This window comes from Symsagittifera roscoffensis, chromosome 10 (assembly GCF_963678635.1).
Source record: "Symsagittifera roscoffensis chromosome 10, txSymRosc1.1, whole genome shotgun sequence".
Taxonomy (NCBI): Eukaryota; Metazoa; Xenacoelomorpha; order Acoela; family Convolutidae; genus Symsagittifera; species Symsagittifera roscoffensis.
In genome coordinates, this window is record NC_087071.1 from 23233258 (window position 1) to 23245478 (window position 12221).

At 33.8% G+C, this 12221-nt stretch overlaps 1 protein-coding gene across 2 annotated transcripts in view; it reads right to left on the reverse strand.

The window, feature by feature from the left end:
* Positions 1–246: 246 nt before the first annotated feature.
* Positions 247–12221, reverse strand: part of LOC134855300 (uncharacterized) — a 24337-nt gene continuing 12362 nt past the window's right edge. The window contains exons 6-9 of one of the 2 annotated variants that reach the window (XM_063871788.1): positions 11111–11296; positions 1746–1912; positions 1091–1202; positions 247–610 (exon numbers count right to left, since the gene is read on the reverse strand). In XM_063871788.1, the coding sequence (XP_063727858.1) occupies positions 378–610; positions 1091–1202; positions 1746–1912; positions 11111–11296 (698 nt within the window). In that variant the 3' untranslated portion in view covers positions 247–377. The remainder of the gene's footprint in view (positions 611–1090; positions 1203–1745; positions 1913–11110; positions 11297–12221) is intronic. The other variant, XR_010164465.1, reaches the window with a different exon arrangement.

The following is a 12221-nucleotide window of genomic DNA, read 5'->3' on the forward strand; positions in this document are numbered from 1 at the left end:
ATGCTGTCCTTCAATTGATCGCCATAACCACAAATTCGACCAAGTAACTACCTTCGTTCAGGAAAGCTAGAAAGTTCTATGAAAAAAAGATCTCCTGTAGAACCAATATCTTGTTTGTCTTGAAATGTCTCAAGATGAACCAAAATAGATCAAGTCTCCGAATGAAGAAAAAATTCTGCTATCTGTTGCAAAAAAGCTTTACATCTGTAGCGAAAACGCAATCAAAGACATTTTAATTCAACTAGCATTAAATGGGGGTTCAGATTTTTATTCAACTTGGTTTTTCAGATATAAAAAACATAAATCAATTATTAAAATACTCAGATTAAAATCCTAAACTGTAATTTTAAAACGAATAACAAAAGTAGTTTCGAAAACTAAACATTAAACACTAAATTATTCATTCCAACTTGAAACTCAGTCACCTTTTTCCTGGAAAACGGGACTATGAAAACTCTCTCTAGATTGGGCCAATTACTAGGTAGCCCGTTGACGATATTGGCACAGGATTTAATTTCAATTTTGAGATACTTTTCCAGAGTTTTGCAGTCTGTATCTTCAGGGCAAACTGCAACAATTGCATCAGGGAGAAACTTCGCAGCCAACAGTTCTAAAATTGGCACATATCACAGAAAAAAATGTAATGCTTGGTAGGTTTTTGATATTATGATTCAACCTCATTAAACTTCGCTCAACTCACAACGCTGCGAAAAAAACTCGAAAATGATTGAAAAAATCAGCAAACAAAAACGCATTATGTTTTTCGAAAATTTTGAACTAGTTTGGTTTTTATGTTTCAAGAAAAAAAACTTTTGGTAGTGTTTTTGTAAGTTTAATGCTTAGTTGTTGACAATGTCAGTAATCAAGAGCATCTTAATTGGTCAAAAATAAAAACGTTTTAGGTTAATTTATTCTTTGGCCAGGATTTTCACTTGTAGAAACCAGTGTTAAACTGGTATCTGACGTCGAAATGAGCAGCTATAGGTTAATTCACTTCGTTCAGATTCGTTGACCGAACAAAATGATTTCAAATTATTGACATTTACTATAAAACGCAACTGCATTTTGAATTTTTCTGTGTACTATATACCCTTGATCGAGTCTCTGAAGTGTCTCATTCTGGAAGTCCACACACACTTCACTCTCTCCTCCTCCTGTCTCCTTTTATTGTTCAACTGCATCTTCTGCTGCAGATCCACTATCTAAACCACCACAAAGCACAGCACAGATAATAAAATTATAAACAGATTTTGTGATTGATGGCGAAAAGCAGTTTCAATACAAAAAACCGCAGTACTGAAGGTCCTCTGTGTTCAATTAAAGTTAATTCAATAACGTCGTGAAAGAATTATTCAAATGAGTTTTCACCATGAAGCAGAGGTTTAATTTAAATCCGGAGCAGGAACAAACCAGTCCTTATCATCCCTAGTTCACTTAGATGGGATCTCCAAGAGGGCCTCCTTTGCACGATCTTGCAAAAATTTTGCAATATAAAAAAAGATCCAAAAATAGCAAGAGCTTATAAAATTCCATCCACCAACCAAAAGTGAAAACAAGTTTACTTGATCCTTATACTTTATTTTCAGGTAATTTTACGAAAGACCTCGTAGAAAGTTTTTAGTTGCTCAAAGCAGTTTTAGTTGTTTCTCATTGTAATTTAGCAAGTAAGAAATCTCCAGCCGAAGTCCCACAAATCTCTCAAAATTATGTTACGATATTTGACTGGTTTAGTACCGCATACTCACATCGTCTTCCGAATGTGTCCTTTTAGCCCCGGAAGTAGTGCTGTCTGCCTTTGTATGTCTCATCCAGTCCGGAGTGTCCCCCTTTTGCTCCGCATATCTGGCCACCAGTTGACTCACTTTATTACTACTGAATGCACTCATGCCTAACTCCTCCACCTCTTTCTGGCCTGAAAATAAACAGAATTATCTTTTTGTCATGACTTCATTTCATTTAAATTTTAAAACAAAAACTAGATAATTTTGCGGAAAACTTGAAATTTTCATAAGAAATTCTACGTCATGTCTTTTAAAATTTTAAGCATAAAAAGTACAAACTTCAAGTAGGAGTCTCATAAAATTACAAAAAAAGTTTTTTTACAAGTTGGTGTCGTTTTTTTCTGCATGTTGTGATAAAAAAATCAAACGAAAAATAGAATTTAGACATATTTGAGAGTCATAGTAAAATAGTTCAATTAGAAAACAGTTTTTGAAGGAAAATTACTAGTATAAACGGTCATCTCATTAGCTCAAAATTAGACCGAAAATCAAAATCGGTTTTTCTCGACAATGTGAAAAAAAAAATCTAAATTTTTCATTGTCGTTCGAATCACGACTGAAAGGGCTTTAATATGATATATCACTCAACCCAGTTCGATGATTATTTGTGGTACCTGATTTTGCGAGGGAAAAAACTACTACATACCTGAATACAAAATTCCTCCCCATTTTCAATGGTGGGAACAATCACATACTTCATTGAGAAAACAAAACGAATCCTAACCTTTCATCTGTTTTAAAATCAATTTAGGAAATTTTATTATAGACTGATTCATGGCTGCTATTACCATTAAGGAATGATGCGTGACAAGTTATAGACTATTTTTTTGCATTTTTACAGATTTGATGAAGTTTTCCTCGGGCGGCTCGAAAAAAATAGCTCCTAGATGATTACAAATTGCCACTGTCTTCGCCGTAGGATCAATTAGCGCAGCACTCACTTTCTGAAACTCAGTCCACTCTTTTGAGCTAAACTGTGTCGAAGCAATGAGTCTTGTGCATCAGATCATGGCAGCCAAACAAACCTCGAAAATATATAACAAGGACAGCCGGTTGCTGTGCAAGTAGCTCAGAATGTTCCGACTATTTCGTTAAGAAATTACAATCAAATTGCGACGTTTTTATTTTTGATTTGATGATCGAATCTAATTAAAGGCCTTAAGTTTTTGATACTAAAAACATTTTAGGCACATTTGACAACGGGTTTCCACATCAAATAAATATGAAAATAAAAATTCAAAAAAATTTGCGAACAACTTTTCAAATTCTTTTTCTGAAGGCGCTCTTTCTCTTGTACTTGAAGGCGCTAAAAGTTTTTTTCTATTATTTATTTAAAGTGAGTAAAACTAAGCAATAGTTAGTTTTTGAATCTTATTTTTTAATCTTATAAGCCTATAAGAAAAGAAATGAAAAATCATCATTCGAATCAAATTAGATAAAGAATCAGTTTTTTTTTACCGGTTTTTCTTGAGACTGAGACCCTTTTTCGATATTTTTTAATATTTCGTTCGAATCACATTTGAAAGGGACTTAATCTGATATACCACTCGATGATTATTGATGTTACCTAACTTTGCGTGGAAAAAAAACTCTACTGAATACAAAGTTTGAACCATTTTAAATTGTCAGAACAACAAGTTATCTTCCGTCGAGGCACGTAAAGAAAAACGCAATCAAATGAATACCACACATCGCCAGAAAAAAGCGAGCAGTAAGCTTTACAAACCCTTGAGAAATACTGAGTCATAACAATAATTCCCGCAAATTTCATCCAAAAATTTGGAAGAATCCGGATCCCGGGTAAAAATTAGCTGCTGAAAAGATGTAACGGGAAAGGAGAGTCACGAGCTCGACCTTTAAATCCTAAAATATACAAGACGGTAGGTATATTGCAAGAAAGAATTTTAACATCTTCAGCTAATTGAGTTGTAGTCGTCAAAAAAATCACTTCAAAAATTTTTAAAACAATACAAACCACTCCACTAATTGAAATCTCTAAATAATCGTCGGGTTACTCGGGCCTCTGTGGCAAAAACTTTACCAAGCATGAAAACCAGAACACAAATAATGCAGCGTTTATGGGAAAATGTGTCTCTAAGGTAATAATTTTTTGAAATCAAACGAGCTGATACCAGATAACCTAAACCAATTAACTAAGCATCAACTAAATGGGTATTTCAAAAAATTGTTTTTTTCATTGTTTCTTAAAGACGATGGAGAACTACTAGATTTAATTTTTCGAATCATCAAGTCGGATAATATCTCGCAACTTCTGTCATAGGTTTTTTCAGGGTCATGCCTCGATAAGCTGCATAGCTTTTTGCGAGATCCTTGGTGGGTTTGATTTGTACATGATGTTTATTGTATACCTTTCTGTATAATATTACTCTCCTAAATAAACTATTATTAAAATCTCTAATGTTATTTGAAAGCTTTGGGACAATCAATTTTTTTCAAACCAAATCAATTTTTTCAAATCAAATCAATTTTTTTTTCAAACCAGAGATGACTATTTGTTTTTTTTTGAAATTCAAACTTGGATTTTTATACTTTCGTTTTGTAACCTTGCTTAACACGTACCAGTTTTCTTTGATGTAGTCAAACTAGCGAAGCAACAAAATCAAACTCTAGTCAGTTTTTCCTTGCCACGCCCGTTCAACGGCAACATTGGAAAATCAAATGTTTTATGTTTGTTTTTGAGTTTCTTCAGCTGAATATAATTTAGATAAAAAATTCGAAAAGATCGAAATTAGCATGATGGTACATATTGGTTGTTTTTATTTGCAGAAAAGATGCAACTGAAAAGATTAAAACTGAAAAACTTTACAGATTATCACCGTTAATTTTTATTGCGATTTTGAAACGCTAAAAACACTGACCTTTTTATTGAATAATTTTAAATCATCTTTGGAAAGACTCGGGTTGACAAAACTTGCTAGACATCCACTTCATCTCCAAACTCAAAAACTGTTCACGTTTTCTGTTCTTTGAGTTAAATTGTATGCTTACACTTAAGTATACATTCTGTTAAATGTTAAAATCCTTTTCTTTAATTTTTAGCATTCTTTCAAATGAATTCGTATTTTCATTCGAATAGAATAAAAATACTCGTATCGATGCAAAACTTTGAAGGATTCGACTGCCTTTTAAAACCTATGAGCAGTAATAACATGAAAAATTTGATTGTAGAAGTTTAAAAATTTAATTAAAATATATTTTTCAAATTTTGAGATTTTTTGTAAAAATCATCCCCCCAACATGCCATATAAAAAACGAAAAGATAGTTTTCGCTCGTAGTAACAAAATCTAGATGAGCACTCCATCTCCAAACTCCCATACCCTCCAAAAGTTTATAAAAAAATTGTATGAAAATTCTAAGACTCGAATTTTCTCACTATGACGAAAAGAATGAATTTATTTTGCATCCAAACAAAACCACACTGCTCGTATCAAGGCGAAGCCATGAATGTTCCAACTGCGCTTTAAGGTCTATGGAGCAGTAAAAACATGAAAACATTGGTTATAGAAAAAATAAATTCAAAATTTTTTTTTTTAAAATTTGAGATTTTTTTAGTTAAAGTCATCCCACTACACGCCTCATAAAGTACAAAAAAAAGAGACATCTTGCTCGTAGTAACAAATCAATTCTGGCAAATAAGCTTCCTTCAACCAAATTGGAAAGATTTCTCGAATTAAGACAGATTAAATCTCCGCTTACCCGTTTAGAACTCGGGCGTTAATTGTCGCAAATTGCCAATCTTTAAACACCTACAATTTTACGAAAAATGATCACAGGTGAAATATTTTTCCAACTTTTCAAGCTTAGGACGGCAATAACTTAAGAATGATATAAAAATTTTTGGATAAAATGGCTATTTAAAAAGTCGAAACTTGTCTGAAAAAAAATGCCACCCCGAGCAACACAAAAATTCCGTTGGAAGGATCAATGATCTGTTCCAGCTCTGTGAGCGAAGAGCCACACTAACTTTCGTTGCGAAAACGGGAACACTAATTACCCATAAGTTAGAACGACATCTATAATCCCAATTAAAATTTCATTACGAGGCCAAACTGTGCATTTTGAGCATTGTAAGCGGATTCCGCAACAAGTTCTTCTTTTGTTCTTTCCTTCTCTTTGATCGTTCCGACAACATTTTAACATGTTTAAAGACTTATCTCTGGAATCCAGGAACATACAAACACAAAATTGTGCTCCTATCCAGTGCACAGTTAGGCCTCGTAATGTTGCATTTTGAGGTCAAATCATGTAAATCTGAGATAGTCATTACAGAAAATTTCTCAATATCCCACAATTGGCTCATAAATCTGCCGTGTATTTACCAGATCTGGAATTTTGCGTGATTTTCAACTAGCCTTAGTGTTTGGTACGGATCAAAAACTAAGATTTTTTTTATGTTCAACCGAGAAATGACTAAATGACAGGACGAGCTCTTATTATGTAAACCATAGCTTCTTGGGTTTTCGATTAATCAAAATATAACTGGTTGACAAGAATCACTTAAGTGGGCGAGACTTCTCTATATGTGGACCAGTTGTTTTTTTAAACGCAATTGGGGATTCAGCTTGAAAATCAATTACAGCTCCTTAATCACTCGCCTGTTAAATTGTGTCTAACCGACTTTAAACACTTTTTCTCAGTCACAAATCCGATATCGAAACCTGTGTACCATTTTCGCTAATTTAAATGAAACAATTTTTCTGCCAAATTAATGAATTCAAAAAAAAATAGTTTGATTTTTTCACAAGTTGCTTCTCAAAATAAACGTTTCTCGGACTAGTTATTGTCTCAGTCACAAAATGCATTTTCTGTACTTGTTGACCGTCTCGTTTCTGATTCTTTTCTCAGCTTTAGAGTGCTCCAAGCTGTCCTATCCGAAAGATTGTGGCACTGAATGTTACCATGCAAAAAGAAAATGCATAGGGGGAGCCTGTGTCGGCGCCCCTTCAGAGAAACGAAGTTTTCACAATCTAGGACGAAAACATCGAAAGGCGCTCAACAGGAGAACTGAACTCATGGATAATTAGTTTTGCGAGGATTGACGAGGAATAAAAGGTTTACTGGAAATACGGGATCTTAACAACCCTCAAATAATTTTCCAACGAAATCCGAAAAAGCCATTATAAAAGAGCCGGAACTGATTAATGTTAGTGCCGCAAAATGTTAGCACGAACTGATTTTATCAAGTTTAGTAATTTCTTAAAATGTTTTTAATTTTTTCATTAAAAGTGAATGAGTTAAATTTTTATATCAGCAAAACTTTTTTAGAAGCTCGGTTATCAAAGTGCTGTATATACTTTTTGAAAAACTATGATGATGAACTTCCACACAACTATGATGATGAAAAACTATGAACTTCCACACTAGGATGATGTCATAAACTATTTTGAAGAATGAAAAGAAATTTTTACAAGTTCATTCGATACACTGCTCAAATTGGAGCTGAGAAAAAGTAACACACATGCATATTCCTCAAAAAATAGCAGTCAATTTTCGGTTTGAAAAGTTTTACAGAAATTGTTTGTGCTGTCATCTCTGCTGTCGCTCCGGCTTTCGTAACTTGCATGTCGGAATGCTCGGGGCATTTTTCTCTCTTCAGACAAAATTCGACTTTTTAACTAGATATTTTTGATGGAATTTTTTAAAAATAGTAATCATAAGGTATTGTTGTCATGAGCTTAAAATTAAAAATATATTTTATGATCTTTTTGTGAAGCTATAGAAATTGTCGTTTTGGTCCAATTGGGACAATTAGCGCGCGATATAATTCGCGCTGTTAACGCGTAATGGAGATTTAATCCGTCTTAGAAATCACTCTAATTGGTTGAAGTAACCATACTTGCCATCATTAATTTACTACTAGGAGCAAAATATATCGCTTGGTGCTTTATATGGCATACGGTTTGATGGTTTTTATTAAAAAAAAGTTCCAATTTACTGGAAATCTCAAAGAAAAATCTCAATTGATAATACTGCTCCATAGACCTTAAAATGCAGTCAGAACATTCTAAACTGATACAAGCGGCTGATCAAAGCAGCCCTGATACAAGCAATTTTGCCGGTTTCTAGAAGAACTGTTTTGGTTGAATTTGAATAATTTTGATCGCCGCTCTGCTATAAATTGTATAAAAACCTTGAAAAATGAAGTTTCCAAAACCTTGAAATAAGCATTAAAACAGGCTCAGGTATATTTAATTGAGACTAAATCAACAATTGAAAACTCTAATTATGTGTATCCAAATAGATTAGCGGTAAATTAGTGTGCGTAAAATTGTTTCAGACCAATTATTTTTCACCATTTTCCACAACATTTTCCAAGTATCCATATAGACCTCAAGTCAAGACTAAAATTTGATAAAAATAACAATAAATGCTCTTATCAGAGGAAACCCCGAATGTTCCGAATGCTTTTCAAGGTCTATGGAGCAGCAATAACATGAGAAACTTAAATGCAAAAAAAAAAGTAAGGAACAAAAAAAACTCTCAGGTAATAAAACTGACTGGTTAAACTACAAACTTACAGGCAATCATTTCTTTGAAAATTGAAAATTGTTTGGTTGAAAGCACAAAAGACACAAAAAAACTCTATGATAAAATGGCGTTGGTATTGCCGTCGAAGTCATTATTCAGTTTGGGAGCTTTGAAAACAGCAATTTTTCAACAGAAATTTTTACAACAATTCTAAAAATTGCAACTTTCCAAACATTGAAAAACTATTTAAGAAAAAAATTTAAATTCAGCTTCTTTCACCGGCAATTTCACCGACAAATAACATTCACGTTTAGTTTCTTATCATATAAAATAGTTCAATAGGATTTTTCAATATATACCCGGATCGACGCTTCCATAGACCAAAAAGGCTAATCATACAATTCCATAAACTAATTATATGAAAAAAAAATAATAATAGAAATCTTATACATTTTGCTCAAATGGTGTCATCAAATTTTCTAATTTTCGAAGACCATTTTTCTTGTTTTGAAATAACTATTGATGTATCATATAAAAAAAACTCTTTGTTAAATAGGAAATTGCATGACTAGCTTTTTTTTGATGGCGACAATCAAAGTTTTTCAATTAGTTTTGAAACTGCCCCAAAAATTCTTGCCACAAATATAACCCAAAAGTTTTCAGAAATTAAATTTAGAAAAAATATCAAAAAGTTTTATTATAGGTTTTTCATCATACATTTTTCATATCTGGAAAAATGTTTATCATAGAGATTCCATACAAATCAGTGTACGTATTCAATTGTATGGAATTGTATAATAAGAAGTTTTGGTCAACCCGGATATTACAATTGCCTGCTTTTTAATGTTAACCTCAGTTTCAGCTTTGATTTTCTCTGAAATTGAATTTGTAACAAAAAACTTTTGAAAAATTTCTCAGTGGACTTAATTCGATCCTAATTTTGTAAAAATCTCTGTACATAGATCATCAATGGGCTGATGGGATAATTGTACTTCGTCCCAGGGGCGGATCTAGGATTTTCTCGAGGGGGGGGCGGATTTTCACGACTTTTTTTAGGTCGACCAAATAGATTTTCCGAGCTCTCGTAAAGCACTAAAAGACGCTGTATTGATAAAAAGTTTTGGGCACTTTTTGGAAAATTTTGAAAAAAAATTGAGTTTTTTTTGGCGCGCGCCCTCCCCCTCAAATTAAGTATATATTGGCGCCGAGGGCGCCTTTAGAAAAATTTTAGGGTCCATCACTAAATATGGATATATCAAAATAATACAAAGGGGGGGGGCAGGGGGTCGAATCCCTGAGAGGGAAGCGCCCTCCCCTTCCCCCTAAATCCACTCCTGCTTCGTCCATTTGACCTTTATATATTTTTGTTATCAGGATAATATATTTGTTAAATTTTGCCAAAGTTCTAATTTAGTGTAATTTTATCGCTAATTTTTTTTTGCAGGAAAAAACATCAGTTGTTTTTTTTGGTAGTATTGGGTGTAAATGCCCCTCTACGAAAATCATCATATTTTTTAACAAAGTGTGAGCTTTGCTCGTTTCAGTATCAATCAGGCTATATAATACACTTGTATCATAATTACGAGATCAAACTAGAAAATCATAAGGCACAACGTGTGGTGCGGGTGTCCTCAAAATCCGGCGACAATCCCTCAAACGTATAAAATTTATATGTGGAATAAACTTACACACTTGTTGCGGTATCTATGAAAAATAACTGTAGCGTAAAATTTGTCGGCATATTTAGCGTGTCGTGGAATCCGCAACAAACTGATAAAAAATTTATTGCGGGCAGACTTTGATTTTGTCCGCAGATTCCTGACTCTTTATTGGATTTCGCAACTTTCTGCAATTTTTATAAATACCAGATATGGCTTACAAAGTATGGATCACCAGCAGAGTAATCCACTTCTTAAATGTGTCATGATGTATTTATGAATTACGCAACTTGTTCCGGATTCTGCAAAGTTTGTTCTGGATTCAGGAAATTTTGCTGCTTGACCAACCACTTGTTTTAACCATTTGTTTTTCTATTCCACAATAGGGAAAGATTGAAAAAAAATAGCCTTGTTTCGGATTTCTCGAAAAACTTTTTTCCATACCTGTTGCAGACTCCATTTCCATACTGATTGATCTTTCGAAAATACGTGTCAAACAGTATTGCGCAATACGTATAATAATTTTGGTAAACTAGCTGCCAATATAAATAAAAATTATATCCACGCTACAAAAACACACATGTCATGACAAGCATTGCTGATCTGTTTTCATTAAGCCACGCGATAGGCAGCTAGCTAGCCTTCTTGGTGTCTTCCAAGATTGGGTTTCGCTTGGGTAGTTTTTGATGTCTTATGCACAAAACGGCCCAAAATCAATGTTTATATCTAGAGTTAAAACTTATGCGGCCGAAACTGATTGGCTAATATTAGCCGTTCAAATACAAGCAACATGTTCAGGCAATTCAATCAAAACTTTCAGCAGTTAAAATATTAGCCGAAATTACCACAATGTGAAATTGTAACTAAAATAATTTTTTTCAAGTAACTGAAGTTTGGCCCGGACGAAAAACATTTCGTAAAATGGCTTCAGCAGAATAATTTTTTCTAATTTTGGTAATTTCAGCAACAATTTCATCGGCTTGAAATTTTAATAGAAATGCCGGACCATGTTGTTTAAATTTGAGTGTCTGATTAGCCAATCAGATTCAACCGTATTACTTTGAGTTCAAGAAAGATGTAAAAATACCGATTTTGGGCCGCGTTTGGTGCAAGACCCAATTTTTGTAAAAACACATCTAATGTTTCCCTTCTTGGAAACAAATACATAAGAAATAATTCACCTTCCGATTTGACTTCAATCTCAGTCTCATTCAGAGTTTCTTCTGAGAAGAGGTAAAGGAGAGACACTTCTACGTAGAATTCCCTCATGGCCACTATGTCCACTGGGCCCCCCTGGAACGAGAGAGTGTCCTCATTGGCTGCACCTGTTTGACCTGCTTTGAGGATGGTGCCGAACTTCCCATTTCCTGAAATAACGGAAACACATTTTGCAGTCTTTTTCCCGAGTTGATATCCATGAAAAAATGTTTGTGATCCACTCTCGTATCCTGTCGAGATAAAAACTATATATCAGATCGAGATCCTTCGGGTCGATATTATATCTAGGGGTCTAAAAAACATGATTCAACATCTGTAAATTATTGGCAATTTTAAACAGATTAATATGAAATGAATAATATCTGAAGAAATTAGGTAAACATTTTCCGGTTAACATAACATCAAAACTTTCTCAACTATCTCAAAAATCTGTGAACATTTTTGATGGCCAACTGACTTTAATAGGACAATCCAGTAATGGGGTGGGGGGGGGATGGATTTAGGGATTCGATCCCCTGTCGACCCAAAGGGTCCCCCTTTGTTCTATTTTGAGATATCTAATTTGAGGGGGGGGGGGGAGCCCGCGCAAAATTTTCCAAATATTTGCCTGCCAAAAACTGTTCTGGACTTTGAGACATCATTTGCTGAAGTCTTAGACATAATTTCTAGTCGGCTTTGAAAAACATAAATAACATACAGTTGGAAAATTGCTAAGGGACGCAAAAGTTTGAAAAAAAAAAAGATTTCTAGAAAAGATACTTTTTCAATTTTCGAAAAAATAAAGCTTTGAAAATTTTTCTTCTATAGTTTCTTCTAGTCCACTTTTGGTCGGAACAGTCATATATTCTTTTTTAAGAAGGTAAAAAGAGAAACAAATTCAACCGACTGAACACGTAACTCAATCTTAGAGGAATACCAAAAAAGCTAATTATCTGCCTCCCGAGTCGAGATTTTTCACCTAATTTGAAGCAAGATTTGAGCGGTTTGAGCGGTTTTTTTAGAAAATTACGCTCAAAATCTTGCTTCAAAATGAGCGGTTTGAGCGGTTTTTGAACGGTTTATCTAAAAAAAAAC